Source organism: Muntiacus reevesi, chromosome 14 (genome assembly GCF_963930625.1).
Source record: "Muntiacus reevesi chromosome 14, mMunRee1.1, whole genome shotgun sequence".
Lineage (NCBI taxonomy): Eukaryota > Metazoa > Chordata > Mammalia > Artiodactyla > Cervidae > Muntiacus > Muntiacus reevesi.
In genome coordinates, this window is record NC_089262.1 from 54,964,831 (window position 1) to 54,980,632 (window position 15,802).

Below are 15,802 nucleotides of genomic sequence, written 5' to 3' on the forward strand. Positions count from 1 at the left end.
CCATTTTTAGAAACCAGGCTAACATTAAAATAGTGTATAGTAAACAGTTTGCTGCACTTTCAAGTTTTTTTGCATATTTCAGAATGCCTGTTCTGGGATGTCAAAAATATTACAGTCAGATACAGTGATGTTATTTTTGAAGTCCCAGAATAGGACCTTTTGGAGATTTTCAGATAAATTTGAAAGTGTTTTTCCCATGCCTGGGGATTATAGTGGGGTAGGGAGAATAAAAATGAACTGAAGTTAATCATTTGCTTAAATCTGTTCTTATCTACTAATCTGTAAGTGTACAACGACCCTAAAATTGGAGAACAAGGTGAGAAAAGAGCTGGTAATGGCTTAGTTTGCATACGAAGTTCATACCAATTTTATACCGAGTAAGCTGCATGGGAAAAAAATAAGTAGAAGGTTTATTAATGGGAATATTAATTGTATCAAAAAATTATGCCACCAGCAGCACAGATCTTGTGTGATTTTAGCTTATTATTGAACTGGAAGGAAGAATTTTGTTAGTGTGGCTCTGCTGGAACCTTGCTATATTCCCATAGAATTTTTCAAATATTTGAAAAATGACCATTGTTTGTTATAAATGTTCAAGATTATGGGCATATAGAGGTTCCTTTTTTTGTCTGTTTTACTTGATAGAATTAACTGCATATTTATTGTAATGACTTGAATATTTTTAGTATTAACATTTTGAGACAAAGTTTCGCTATTTTTGAACATGAAAATTCATATTTTTATTCTAGTTTAGTTGTAGTTTAGAACATGAACCTATAAAATAATTGGTATTGGAAAAACATTCAGATGCACATTTTTCATTGAACTAGTACAACAGAGATGAATTCATAGAACCTGAAGAATGTCACAGTGAGCTATTAAAAGATCTGACTATGCACTGCAAGCAAAGTAATAATGTATTGTATTAAAAAAGATAGGGAAGTAAATTTGAAGTAAATCAAAGGAAAGAGTTTCAGTGGAGTAAGTTCTGTAAGAGGAGATGTACTGCGTTGCTGTAAGCAGTCTTCTATTTACTTCACTGATTGTATTCTTTCCTTGATATACAGAAACGGCATAATGAAAGAAGTGAAAGAACCATAGAAAAAAGTTGTAAGACTTTTTTTTCAGTTTCTTTCAATTTGCTGTGTTTTTTTGTTTGTTTTTAATTCAGACGGTAGTATCCTGAGAAGATCCTAAGCTGTTTAAATAATGTTGGATGTGTAATAGTTTCATACGTATTAAGCATTAGCTATTGTTAATAAAACATGCTACTTCAAAATAAAATGTTATACTTTCATTATATTCGTCCAGCTATGACCTCTTTTTGTTGTTGCGTGCATCTCAGATTTCTTTTTATAAATGTTAACACTTAGAAAAAGATAAGGTCAAAGGTAGGGTGTCAACCTAATCATCAGTCATAAGTTTATGTCCACATTTTCTGGTAGATGGATTTTGACTATTAATTTGGTTTTGTATGTTTTCTCTATGTGATATTTGTGCATTATTAGATGACTAGACTGGCCAAGGCAGACCTGTTACACTTGCCTGAGTTAGGCATTGTTTGCCATGCCACTAAACCTGCCGTCAAGTGAAACCTTCATTGGGGAAATGAGATCGGAGTCTGAACCGCAGAAGATGGACGCCCTGTCTCTGTTTTTTATTGTTTTACTTTAATTTCATTTCTTTTTCTTTATTTTGTCCCTTTTTTTTTGTTTTGTTTTGTTTTGTTTTGTTAAATCTCTTTCACTTTAACTCGTGAGCTGGTTTTCCAGTTCTTTGTAAATGGTATTCCATTAAGAGTTCATAACATTGCATTGCAAATTATATTGGGAGATGATTAGTAGAACTCATCCTTAACATAAGTTTTCACAGTAAATTAGTACACAGTTTCATGAAGCTCAGTGCTAGTTTCAATTGGTGTTTATAAACTGATTGGGTACATTTTGTTCCCGAAACACTAAAACAGTGGTGAGATTCTTATTTAGGAGCACGTTTTTGATCTCAGTGTAACTTTTTTGCAGTTTTCTCCCAAGTCTGCAACTCTCATAAAGACCAACTGATAACTTCTAATTTTCATCCTTGTCCCTTATAATTTTAGGCATACACAATCATCAAGGAAAATAAGTAAATTTCTTATAACATTCTGGGGGTAGAGAACAAGAAGAGACTTTTCACTTTTATGATAGTTATTTATTATAGAAAATAACATTGATTTAAAAACAACACTTTTAGTTGCCTATGTGGGGAATGGATACTTGAGAAACTGTTTAATATTTACTTGCGTGTGTATTTCTTTGCTTGAATTTTTGATTGAAAAATGTTCAGAGATTACTTGTTACTAAATAGATTCTGAGATTAGGATGCATGAGAGAATTGTTTTCCTCTCAGTTGTCTTTGATGAGTACAGTTCGGGATAAATGCCAAGTACTTAATTTGCTTTATGCTTTTATACATTCTGATAGTATTTGGAGGATAAATTTGGTAGAATTTTATCTTGGAAATTAAGCAGTGGGACTTTTAGATTACCTTTAATGGTAATAATAATAAATATTGTACTTTTAGTTAGACTTAATACTTACAATAGTTCATTATGTTGTGAGAGGCAGTGAGAGTCAGATATCCTACTGACAACTATTTTTAAGCCAAGAGTGAATGACTTTAAGTAATCAACTTTTGGCCTAGGTTAAATACCCTTTTTTGTAGGTATAGTCTTTCTGCCCTGTTTTGTGTGTATAGTTTTGCTTATTTAATCAACAGTTAATCTTAAATTGGGACATTACTAAATTGGAATTCTTTGTTTTTTAGGTGCATGAATTAGGGTAGTAAAGCATAGGATTTGTGCCTTAGGACCTCAGTTGATTTATCAACATGTGTTCAGGTTTTACAAATATTTAAAAAAGAATACTTACTTTTAATAGATAAAACAGGTTTGATAGCAATGTAAATAGTATAGTATATATGTGAGTATACAGATAGATGTCTTAATGCTAGTAACTAATAAATACAAAATAATTTGTTGTTTTCAAGTAAGACCCTCCCACCTTTTAATAATCTTTATGCATGTTAAAATCTGTGCTTACACAGAATTTACTGAAATAATAAAATGACTTTGTTTTTGAAATTAGTAAATTAAGGTTATATAGACTTAGAATAAATAGACATTTGCTAAAGCTAAGAAAGTGTTATTTTTCTATTCCTGTGAATAAGGTATAACCACTATTTAAAGCAGATTTTAAAATTCATCTTCAATTCCATCCACATTTAGAAGTGTATCCAATAATTTTTTTTAGAGATTTATCCCTGCACATCTGGTTGTACTAAGTAGAATTTTACCGCTGAAACCCAGTGTTACACTTTCTTGAAAATTTACTCCATATGCTAGTTGCAATTTGGTGTGACTTTGTACAGTGTTTTAAATTACTTTGAAGAATTCATAATAGAAATGTTTGGTCAAATAACACATAATTATGTATCAGTAGTTTTTCTGAAATTGCTGTGTATAGTTAGTTTTTCTTAGATATTTTATTTTTCGAAGTATTAAGAGAAAGAAAAAAGTGTGTGAAAGTCATAGTCCTTATCAAAACTGATTGATTAGAATTCAGTAATTAAATGTGGCAAATTGATGGACTTAATTCAGAGTAAATTTTCATTTTTTTACTATTAGGGATTTCTTCTTAGTGTCTAGGATTATTTTAATGTTATTGTTATTATTATTAGGCACTTAAGCTGCTTATTATAAGGAAGACATTTAGGCATTAACCCACCCCTCTTCAGATAAGTATACGTAAATTGGTTCTAAAAGTCAGTAATTTAAGAAGTTTCCTGAGACTCAGGAAAGTTTTTTTATTTTCAAAAATGATAGTTTCCCAAGGTATATATATTCTTTGGAACTGGATTCTTTTGGTCATCTCTGACATTGTTGGTGAGATGCCTCGTTAACTGAATGGGTGTAGGCTTCCTTTTCAGTTGAAGCTGGTTACATGCAGTAGCTTTTGTTTTTTTCTGTTTGCTTGAAATTAAATGGAATCTATTAGAAGATTATCAAAATTGTTTGCATCACAAGTAGGTAGTTTAAATTAACAGGATAGGGACACTCGGGAATAAATTTCAATTCGCACATATTTGTTTTTTTCTTTTTCTTTTTTTTGACTAATTTGGTTATTTGCCATTTCTGGGGATTAAACTTTAAAAAATGTTCTTCTTTTCTGTATCTGATGTTCTGTGTGCTATTAGTGATGCAGCCAACACGAACGGTTGTCATGTGTAACACAACTTTCGATCACCGCGAAAACACCGTCCTGGAAAAGCGTCCATGCTTGATATCGTTTGGTTCATGAACATTAAGTTTCCAGTACAGGTGACCCATAGCTCAAAGTGTTAAATAATTGTCTACATTATTCAATTTTTAAAATAATATTCCATTAATGAGATTGTTAGTCTTTGAAATTTTGCTCACTTTTATTTTTCCTAGTAGAGCAGGGTAAAAGGAAAGACTTAAGTTCTTATTTATTTCTTTATATGGATCTGATAGATTCATTTATTATTATTATTTTTTAAGTGCAAGGGTAATTGTAAAATCATAGTGTAAAGTTGTGTGGTGTTTCTGCTTTCTGTAATGTTTGGAACTTGCCTCTGCAGGTAAAATCCCAGAGGAAGCCAAAGCCCTCTCTCTCTTGGCTCCTGCTCCAACCATGACAAGTCTGATGCCTGGTGCAGGCTTGCTTCCCATACCGACTCCAAATCCCTTAACTACAGTAAGTGTGAGACGATACGCCCTCTTCCAAAAGGGGTGAACATTAAACTGTGTCATCGGCTAAGTAAAGAGCTTAGAAATTTTTTTTTTTTTTTTTGGTAAAGAGCTTAGAAAACTATTTCTATTTTACTTTTATTAATTTATTTTTGAGTTGCATCACCCAGCATGTGGTGTCTTAGTTCTCCAACCAGGGGCTGAACCTGCACTCCCTGCATTGGGAGTGTAGAGTCTTAACCACTGGACCACCAGGCAAGTTGTTATTTCTATTTTAAATACAGTTTTTTTAATGGAGAGGATTTGATTGAAATGTCTGCCTAATTTTTTCCTCATGTTGTCACTGACCTGAAATGCCTTTTGGAATTGCTTATGAAATAGTTGGGGATTCATTTAAATTTGAGAACTGAAGTATATTATTCATTAGTAAGTCAGTTACTGGAACCCAGCACTGTAGATAGCATGAGGAATTGGGAGAGTCTAGGTACCTGTATTTCCCAGTTCAGGGGGACTAAATCCATTTGAAAAATATGAAATAATTTACTGTCTTGATAATGGGGAAAAAAAGGTCTCAGAGAAGCTTTTTTCTGATACTGAGAAAATGTAACATGGTAAAAATAATTTCTTGTTAACTAAGTGTAATTTAATGCCTCCTTTGTGATTTCCAAGTGGTGTTAAAAAAAAAAAGACATGCTGTTACTGAGTTCTTGGTGTATATAAAAGAATCTGGTCATTTATTTATTTTATTTATTTATTTTTTGGTCGTTTATTTTAAAAGAAGAGTCATTTTTCTGTAAAAATAAACCCAAGACAAAATGCAAAACTAACTTTAATTGAAAGTTGTATTTAGCTTTGTGGTACTGGGTTATTAAGGAGTGAACCAGTAAACTTTATGATTATAGTTACTTAATTTATCCAAGTTTTAGAAGTGATTTTTGAAACTTGGGAAGTGCTAGAGTTTAGGATTTTTACATGACATTGTTCTGCTGAAGACCTATGTTATGATCCATAGGGGGAAAGTGCTTTTTACTTTAACATCTGATCGTTTGAATTGCGCTTTTTAGAAATTTGAGTTTGGGTATGTTTTGGCATATTTTAAGATTAATTCCTGAATCACCATCCTTTTTTCCCCCCTCCTCAGAAAATATTGTCTTGCTATTGTGAACATTTTTAGGTTTATTTGTCAACAGTATAACGTCTTTATTAATTTGTTGCTTTGATGGGAAATGATTCCTTTTAATTCATCTGTGGATGTCTATTGTTATATAACTTAATTCATGAAGTTATAAAACAGGGGGAAGGTGGCCCATTGTGATCCGGCTCCTGGCTGCTGCTCTGACCTTTTTTCCCTGCTAGTTCCCCTCTACTTCGGTCATACTGGCCTTGTTTTTTGGATATGCCAAATATATTTCTGCCTTGGAATATTTATTTATTCTCTGCTTTGAACATTTCTTTTCTGGACATTAAAAAGATTCACTCTTTGATATGAGTGAATGAAACCTTTTTTTTTTTTTTTGAATGAAACCTTTTATAAGGTTTCTACTTAATAGGGAGATTAAGATTAAGTCTATAAAATCTTCAGGGAGGCTGAGGTTTCTATGTCAGAAGGCAGAAGGAGTTTTATATTGGGAGTCCAGATCATCTTTATCCCCTCAAAGACCAAAAGGGCACTCCTGAGTATTGTGTTGACCAAATAGTTTGTGTGGGTTTTTCATAACATCTTAAGGAAAAACCTGAACGAACTTTTTGGCTAACTCAGTATTTAGGTGGTTTGGACCAGGGCCAGAATAGAGACTAATAGTTGTATTGTTACAGAGAAGCCATATCCAGTAGATCTTTCTGCTATGATGGAGATGTCTGAATCTATACTTTGTAGTATAGGAACCATTAGCAGCATGTGGCTATTGAGCACTTGAAATTTGACTGGTGTGTCTGAGGCATTGAATTTTAATTAAAATTCAGATAGCCCTATGTGATTGGTGGTTACCATGTCAAATGGCACAAGTGTTGAAGAATGGTATAGGGCAAAGAAGAGAGAGACAAAGTTTCTAAAGAAAAAAGACTGAATGATCTTTACATTTGAGAAACAAAGGGGTTGGGTTAGATGATTTGGAAAAGCCTGTTCCAGATATATAATTATATGTCCCAGTGGAGAAATTTCTAAGTCAAAGGGTAGACAGCTAGGAGTACCTGGAAATGTCTGTTTTAAATCCAGGGAGAACTAACAAGACTCATATTTGTAATTTAACTTAGTTGTATATAATAATTCTCTTGCACAGTAGGAAAAAACTTGAAGGTGTGACCCTCAGTCATCTGAATGTTAGACTATCAGAGGCAAGATAGAAAAAGGAGTGTCATTAGAGGCAACATATGGAAAAAGGCTAGATGATTCATGTGTTTTGAACTAAAGATATTTTCTACAATGTTATGATAACTTGATGATAGCAACAAATCTAAAGTCTGTTAGCAGCAAGATACCACAGATTATGTTCATAAAAACTATGAAGGAAAAAGCAGTGATGCAGTAGAGAGGAAATGTGGCTCTCCATAAGGTCAGGGAGAACTTGGAGAGGATGACTGACCAGATGGTTGAAGAATTCAGCCAGCAGAAGCTTGGGTAAGAGCTTTTTAGGGTAGATGGAATGTCAGGTAAAAAGCCCTAAGTGAGAAAAACGTGTGTGTTCGAGGTACAGAATGGCTTGGTTTCAGGGTAGGGGTTTAGGGAGGTAGGGCAGAAGTTGTTTTGAGATTAGAGGGGCAGGTAGGGCACTGATTATGTAAGGTTTTTAGGCCACAGAAAGAAGTTTGAATTTTATTCTAAAGGGTTTTAAGCAGAGATAAAACTTGATGTGATGTTTTAAAAAGATCACACATGGGTTGCTATGACAAGTGTAAGTGATACTGATTTCATAAACTAGTAGTTTTGCCTTTAGAAAGTATTGTTAAAATTTTAGTAGATTGGCAACAGTATAACAATATGTAGTTGGTTAACTTAATTGGCTTAAATTGCCCAGGTGAAAATGAAAGTAGCAGTGTTTTCGTTTCTTAAAAAGTCTTCTCTTGAATCTGCAGAATGTTTCATTTTCAAATTCTCAGGTCTATCTTTTCAAGTTTAAATTCACACTAAAGCATGTTTCTTAATGTTTGAACTAAAAACTACTGCAGATAGTAAGAATTGACAGGGTTTTCAGTTCAAGATGGCAGAGTTAAAGAACGTACACTCATCTCCTGCAAAAGCACCAAAATCACAGCTAGCTATTGGACAGCCATCCACTGGAGGATCCTCAGTTCAGTTCAGTTCAGTCGCTCAGTTGTGTCTGACTCTTTGCGACCCCATGAATCGCAGCACGCCCGGCCTCCCTGTCCATCACCAACTCCTGGAATTTACTCAAACTCATGTCCATTGAGTCGGTGATGCCTTCCAGCCATCTCATCTTCTGTCGTCCCCTTCCCCTCCTGCCCCCAGTCCCTCCCAGCATCAGGGTCTTTTCCAGTGAGTCAATTCTTCCTGTGAGGTGGCCAAAGTATTGGAGTTTCAGTCTCAGCATCAGTCCTTCCAATGAACACCCAGGACTGATCTCCTTTCGGATGGACTGGTTGGATCTCCCTGCAGTCCAAGGGACTCTCAAGAGCCTTCTCCAACACCACAGTTCAAAAGCATCAATTCTTCGGTGCTCAGCTCTCTTCACAGTCCAACTCTCACATCCATACATTACTGCTGAAAAAACCATAGCCTTGACCAGACGGACCTTTGTTGGCAAAGTAATGTCTCTGCTTTTTAATATGTTGTCTAGGTGGGTCATAACTTTCCTTCCGAGGAGTAAGTAGTCTTTTAATTTCATGGCTGCGATCACCATCTGCAGTGATTTTAGAGCCCAAAAAAATAAAGTATGACACTGCTTCCACTGTCTCCCCATCTATTTCCCATGAGGTGATGGGACCAGGTGCCATGATCTTAGTTTTCTGAATGTTGAGCTTTAAGCCAACTTTTTCACTCTTTCACTTTCACTTTTTCCTCTTTCACTTTCATCAAGAGGCTTTTTAGTTCCTCTTCCTCTCTGCCATAAGGGTGGTGTCATCTGCATATCTGAGGTTATTGATATTTCTCCCGGCAATCTTGATTCCAGCTTGTGCTTCTTCCAGCTCAGCGTTTCTCATGATGTACTCTGCGTATAAGTTAAATAAGCAGGGTGACAATATACAGCCTTGACGTACTCCTTTTCCTATTGGGAACCATGTTGGTCCATGTCCAGTTCTAACTGTTGCTTCCTGACCTGCATATCATGGAACCCACCAAACAACGATCCTCCATGTCCAAAGACAGGAAGCCACAATGAGACGGTAGGAGGGGCACAATGACGATAAAATCAAATCCCATACCCACCAGGTGGGCAGCCCGCAAACTGGAGAACACTAATAGCAAAGAAGTTCTCCCACTGTTGCGAAGTTTCTGAGTCCCATGTCAGGCTTCCCAGCTAGGGGATCCAACAAACAGACTAGGAGTCCCCAGGGAATCTGACTTTGAAGGCCAGCGGGATTTGATTACGGGACTTCACAGGACTGGGGGAACAGAGACTCCACTCTTGAGCAGAAACAAAATCCTGTGTATGCCAAGACCCAGTGGGACAGAGCAGTGACCCCACAGGAGACTGAACCAGATCTGCCTGCTAGTGTTGGAGAGTCTGCCATGGTAGTGTGGGCTGGCAGTGGCTTGCCGTGGGGATGGGGAGACAGATAGCAGCGGTCCTGGAAAGGGCTCTTTGGTGTAACGCCTTTCGGACGTCACGATTAACCCAGCCACAGAGCCTGTGTTTGGCTGGGTCATCTCACGCCAAACAACAAGCAGAGAAGGGGTGCAGACACCCCCATCGGCAGATAATTGGATTAAAATTTTACTGAGGATGACTCTGCCCACCAGAGCAAGTCCCCGTTTTTCCCGCCACCAGTCCTTCCCATCAGGAAGCTTCTACAAGCCTCTTAGCCTCATCCACTTGAGGGCAGACAGATGAAGCAAGAACAGAATACCTCAGTGGCTAGAAGCAAAACCTCACCATGGAAAGTTAACCCAGATGAAAAAGCAGAGGGTTTGGTCTCACTTGAATGGACAGTGTAAAACTCCAGAAAAACAAGCAAATGAAGTGGAGATAAGCAGGTTTCCAGAAAAAGAATTTAGAATAATGAGAGTGAAGATGATCTAGGATCTTGGATAAGAGTGGAGGAAAAGATTGAGAAGATGCAAGAGATGTTTCCCAAGGAACCAGAAGAGCTAGGATAACTGATGCAGAAGAATGGATAAGTGACCTGAAAGACAGAATGGTGGAAATCACTGCCACAGAACAGAATATAGAAAAACAAATGAAAATAAATGAAGACAACCTAGGAGACCTCTGGGACAACATTCAGTGCACCAACATTCTCATTATAGGCGTCCCAGAAGAAGAAAGAAAGGACCTGAGAAAATATTTGAAGAAATAATAGCTGAAAAGTTCTCTAAGATGAGAAAGGAAGTAGTCAACCAAGTCCAGGCAGCACAGAGTCTCAGGCAGGATAAACCCAAGGAGGAACACACCGAAACACATAGTAATCAAAATGATGAAAATTAAAGACGAAGGTAAAATAGTAAAAGAAAGGAAAAATGACAAATAAGATAAAACGGAACTCCCATAAGTTATCAGCTAATTTCTCAACAGAAACCTCTTTAAGCCAGAAGGGAATGGTGTGTACATTGAAAGTGATGAAAGGGAAGAACCTATAACCAAGAATAGTTTACTTAACAAAACTGTTGTTCAGATTTGATGGAGAAATGAGAAGCTTTCCAGACAAGCAAAAGTTAAAAGAGAATTCAGTACCACCAAACCAGCTTTACAACAAATACTAAAGGAAATTCTCTAGGCAGGAAATACAAGAGAAAGAAAGAACCTACTAGAATAAATTCAAAACAGTTAAGAAAATGCTAAAAAAAAAAAAAAAAAAAAGGTAATAGGATCATTGTTGTTGTTCACTAGCCCAGTCCTGTCTGACTCTCTGTGACCCCGTGGACTTCAGCACGCCTGGCCTCCCTGTCCCTCACCATCTCCCAGAGTTTGCCCGAGTTCATGTCCATTGCATCGGTGATGCCATCCTGCCATCTCATCCTCTGACGCCCTCTTCTGCCCTTGATCTTTCCCAGCGTCAGGGACTTTTCCAGCGGGTTGTCTGTGCGTCAGATGACCAAAGTACTGTAGCTTTAGCTTCGGCATGGAGGAGGGAATGATGAGCCACCCAGTATACTTGCCACGAGAACGTCATAAACTGTATAACAGGCCAAATAGGATCATACATAGTGATAATTACCTTACATGTAAATGGATTAAATGCACCAACCAAAAGAGACTGGCTGGACAGATGAGAACATGTGCATGTACGCACTTCCACTTAGCACATCACTCTCCTTAATCCCCCAAGTTGTATGTAATTATTTTATATTGTTAGGTTAATCATGCTTCTATTATGGCTTGCAGTTGTAATTATCTTTTATTTTTTGTCTGGCTATTGATTGTGAAAACAGATCTTTTACTATTGTGACTATGTAACTGTTATTCAGTTAATATCATTGTATCTTGATTGGTCAACAGAAAGGAATAGAATTCTCTATCACTAAAACTACCATTTAATAGGAAAAAAAATAGTAAGAATTCATTGTTTGTTTTTAATGTTAAGTTTAGAATTAAAATACCCAGATAGTTAAGAAATACATTGTACTTCTTGTTACATTGAAAACCAGCGTGACCTTACTCTGAATAATTCGGATGTATACCTGGCTTAAATGAGGAGTCCCTAATCTCTTCCCAGTCTTACTGAATTGATCAGTATTGTTCAAGATGAGAGACTGGTAATGTTTGTTTGCTTGTTTGCTTGTTTTGTTTTTGTAATTAACTTTTATTGGAGTGTAGTTTCTTTATAATGTGTTTCTACTGAACAGTAAAATGAATCAGCTACATGTATACATATATCCCCTCTCTGGACTTCTTGAGAATGGTAGTTTGTGACACTAACAGAAAATACATGCTGTGTTTATTTTTTTATAGCTGGGCGTTTCCCTTAGCAGTTTGGGAGCTATACCAGCAGCAGCACTCGACCCCAACATCGCAACCCTTGGAGAGATACCACAGCCACCACTTATGGGGAATGTGGATCCTTCTAAAATTGACGAAATTAGGAGAACAGTCTATGTTGGCAATTTGAATTCCCAGGTAACTAATAGAAGAAGAAATTGAGTGTTGGGGCCTTTTATCTTTTTCCCTTTCTTAAAAATCGTAACCATGGGTAAAGTAATATTTACCAGATTTTTTTTTAAGAAGAATATACTTTATTAAAACTGTTACTTTGTTTCTTCAGACAACCACAGCTGACCAGCTACTTGAATTTTTTAAACAAGTTGGAGAAGTGAAGTTTGTTCGGATGGCAGGTGATGAGACTCAGCCAACTCGGTTTGCTTTTGTGGAATTTGCAGACCAAAATTCTGTACCAAGGGCCCTTGCTTTTAATGGAGTTATGTTTGGAGACAGGCCACTGAAGTAAGAAACACTAAACAAAGAAATTTTAATGATTCTGGAAAATTTTTAAGTGTTTTTTATGTAATTAAGTTTTTTTTTTTCTTTTTAATAGTAATTGGCAATTTGTGGAAAGGAAGACTGTGTTAAGTATAAATGAAACATGAGATATTTACCATTTTAGCTTTTAAATTAAAGTTGATAAGACTGTGTTAAGTATAAATGAAACATGAGATATTTACCATTTTAGCTTTTAAATTAAAGTTGCATTTGACGACATGTTACTTTCTAGTTCATAACGTCTAGGTTAATATTAGCATATTTATACTGTACATATTGACTGTAGCTCTTTTTCCATAGGCTTTAACAGGTCAGGTTAGTTTTGCATTATTATGCTAGACTTAAGTAGTCTAACATATGGATTGAATTTACAGTAATATAGAAATAGAATTTTGGTAAATCCAAAATCTCAGAAATGTTTAAAAATAATACATTTTAAGGTTTGCTTGCATTCTTGTTTGCAAAGTGAAAAATTGATAAAGCCTTTTAATACTCAAGATCAGAAATTCTATTTCATATAGATTATTGAGGTGACAGTTTTATTTGAATTCTGTAGATAATGATCTTAACTATGTAGTTTGGTCAGGAGTCTGCTATTAGAGGATAAGAAATGATGTTCTTAGTAAATGCTTGTCTTTTCACCATGCTAAAGTGAGACACACCAAATTCATTTATGTGCCTCAGAGAAACCACTCTTAGCCATGAAGGGAGAGTTTTTTATAATCTAAGAATAGAAATGACTCATTTTAATACTGGTGTTACCATTTTAATTTATTTTAATTCTAAGCTGTGTGGTAAAGCTGTTGTCCTGGTCTGTTCAGGTTGTTAAAAGAAGTTAGCTAGGGTTCAGTTTTTCTTTTTATTTTTCCCCTTGCTTTTGCCTTTGTTAGCAAGAGATGATGGCAGATGGAAATGAGATGAATCATGGTTTTGAGGTTGGTTTTGGTTATTCTGTATTTAGCTATATTCTTCATGTGCTTTTGAGATGTTCTCAGATTTGTAAATATGTGTACCTTATAAGCAGTTAATTGTTTCAGGTTTTGTAAAATATGGTGTGTATTTGTGATATGCTAATATTTTTAATTTAGAATAAATCACTCCAACAATGCAATAGTAAAACCCCCTGAGATGACACCTCAGGCTGCAGCTAAGGAGTTAGAAGAAGTAATGAAGCGAGTACGAGAGGCTCAGTCCTTTATCTCAGCAGCTATCGAACCAGGTAAGGCCACAGCGTTGTTACACAGGTCTTAGTTGATGATCATAGACTCTTAGAACTGGAAGGAATTTTAGAAATTATCTGTTAAGTCCCTTCATTTTACAATAAGAAGACTGAAACTCAAGAAAGTGTAAGTGACTTAACTAGCATCAAAGGTTGAAGAAGTATTTAGCACAAATGTCTTTTTCCATGATACTGAATTGAGGTACATTAGCTTGAGTTAAATCAGTTCTTTATATTTTAATAGCAAAATCAGTGTACAGAACTGATTTGCTTAAAGCAAAGTATAAATACTATTTGTGAGACTAAAGACAAGAATAAATATATTTTAAATGTTATGATTAAGCAGATTTCATTTTTCCTTCAAAGTTTTAATTTTAAAAATAGACAACAGAGACCACAATTTAGGAAAAATAGAGACTATTTTAGCAAGGTAAAGGAACATCTTTTCAATCTTTTGTGTTGCTAACTATAAAAATCCAACCTAAAAATGTCTAGATGGTTTATGTTTGAGCAAATTTTCTAAATTAACACTCAGAACTTAAGCGTCAATTCTAGGAAAGTAAATGGAAAAAGGAATTAAAATCACTGTCATAGGAATTACAGACATGTTATAATCGTACATTATGGCAGCAACAAAATACTACGAACAGCTGTTTATAATCATCTGGTTTATATGTACTGCTGCAGGGTGGCTGCACTCAACGAGTTTATGCAATGACTTTCTTGGATGTTTCTGAAGGATAATTGCACAGGAGGAGGATGTACAGAGAGTAGGCCCCTTGCACTATATGTGGTACATTCCACTTGTGCCTGATTATTAACTGGGATCTTTAATTGTTCTGAGCTTACACTGCAAAGTGGTTTTTTCCTCCCAGAGTCTGGAAAGAGCAATGAAAGAAAAGGCGGTCGATCTCGTTCCCACACTCGTTCAAAATCCAGGTCTAGCTCAAAATCCCGTTCTCGAAGGAAAAGGTCACAGTCAAAACACAGGTGAGAATTTCTGCTGTCATATTTTGAATGTTTTTTGTTTTTGTATTTACCGTGGCTAAGATTTTCTTGAGTTTTTGTCTAAGTTTCAGAGTTTAGAAATTTCACTGGTGTTCACCAGAAAGTATGTTTACTCTTAGATATTGCTTTAATTATAGCACTATACTTAAGAATGAAGTTTTATCTAGTAAATACATATTTTCAACTAATTTTTAGTTTTAGAAGTTGGTTTTTTATCTTAAGGTGTTCTGTTCTTGATATTTCTAAGAATTAACTCGTTATAAAGAATTGACAGAAATTTTTCTCTCTTCACATTGGGTAAAGGGAACATATGGTGCTGAAAGTACTGGTAAAGTTGCATTTTTGTTTTTTTTTCCTCCCCTGTTCCCCTCAAGGTCTGGGAAGTACTTCCCCAGATCTAGATTTCAAGTAGTTGCTTGTCTTAGTACTCTGCATCAAATGAAGTACTTTAAGTCTTTGTACTCTTGATGATAAGAGCTGCCTCCACCCACTTTGGGACCTGAAATGTAGGAGTAACTTGCAGTTTTAATGGCAACTATTGTATTGTGCTGAAACTTTGTTTCTATTCTGTTTATCTTATTTTTGAGCATGGCTCTGTCATTTTAATGTTCTTTTAAAAATATGTTGTTTGTGGTGCAAAGGGGATCTCAAAATATAAACTTGGAACACCATCTTGATTGAAAGTAACCTAAGAATCAGGTCTAACAAGATAAGTTTTATTGTCCTCTTTAAGATGAGGAGGGAGCTGTTACTGAAATGTGAAAATGGATACAGTAGATCCTAATTGCATGTTATATGTACATACATATTCATACTCTCTGAAGAGAAGAGATAGAGAAAAGTGTGTGTGCATGTTTGTTGGGAGTGTTAGAGAAGGAGGATTTCAGGGGAGGGCAGAAAGGACCAGTATGTTCTTTGTTGAACTTCAACAACAAGCTCAGTTCAGTCTTAATTTCCTGTGCTGATCAAGGAGATTGAGGCAATGAGATAGGAAAATACGATATTCTTTTTTAAAATTTGTTTTTTTTTTAAGTGTTGTTGAATTACAATGTGTTAATTACTTCTACATTCTTTTTCATATGGTTTGTCACAGGATGTTGAATGTAGTTTCCTATGCTATTTGGTAGGATCTGTTTATCCGTTGTAGACATACCAGTTTGCATCTGCTAATCCCAAACTACCACTCCTGCCCTCTCCCACCCCCTTCCCCTTGGCAACCACCATACTGTTCTCTGT

At 35.7% G+C, this 15,802-nt stretch overlaps 1 protein-coding gene across 4 annotated transcripts in view; it reads left to right on the forward strand.

Moving 5' to 3' along the window:
* Positions 1-15,802, forward strand: part of SREK1 (splicing regulatory glutamic acid and lysine rich protein 1) — a 44,497-nt gene that overhangs the window by 10,927 nt on the left and 17,768 nt on the right. For 2 of the 4 annotated variants that reach the window (XM_065905749.1, XM_065905750.1), the window contains exons 3-7: positions 4,639-4,754; positions 11,815-11,979; positions 12,125-12,303; positions 13,428-13,558; positions 14,434-14,548. In XM_065905749.1, coding sequence (XP_065761821.1) covers positions 4,639-4,754; positions 11,815-11,979; positions 12,125-12,303; positions 13,428-13,558; positions 14,434-14,548 — 706 coding nt within the window. Of the gene's footprint in view, positions 1-1,508; positions 4,358-4,638; positions 4,755-11,814; positions 11,980-12,124; positions 12,304-13,427; positions 13,559-14,433; positions 14,549-15,802 lie in introns of all 4 variants that reach the window. The other 2 variants (XM_065905751.1, XM_065905752.1) reach the window with 2 other exon arrangements.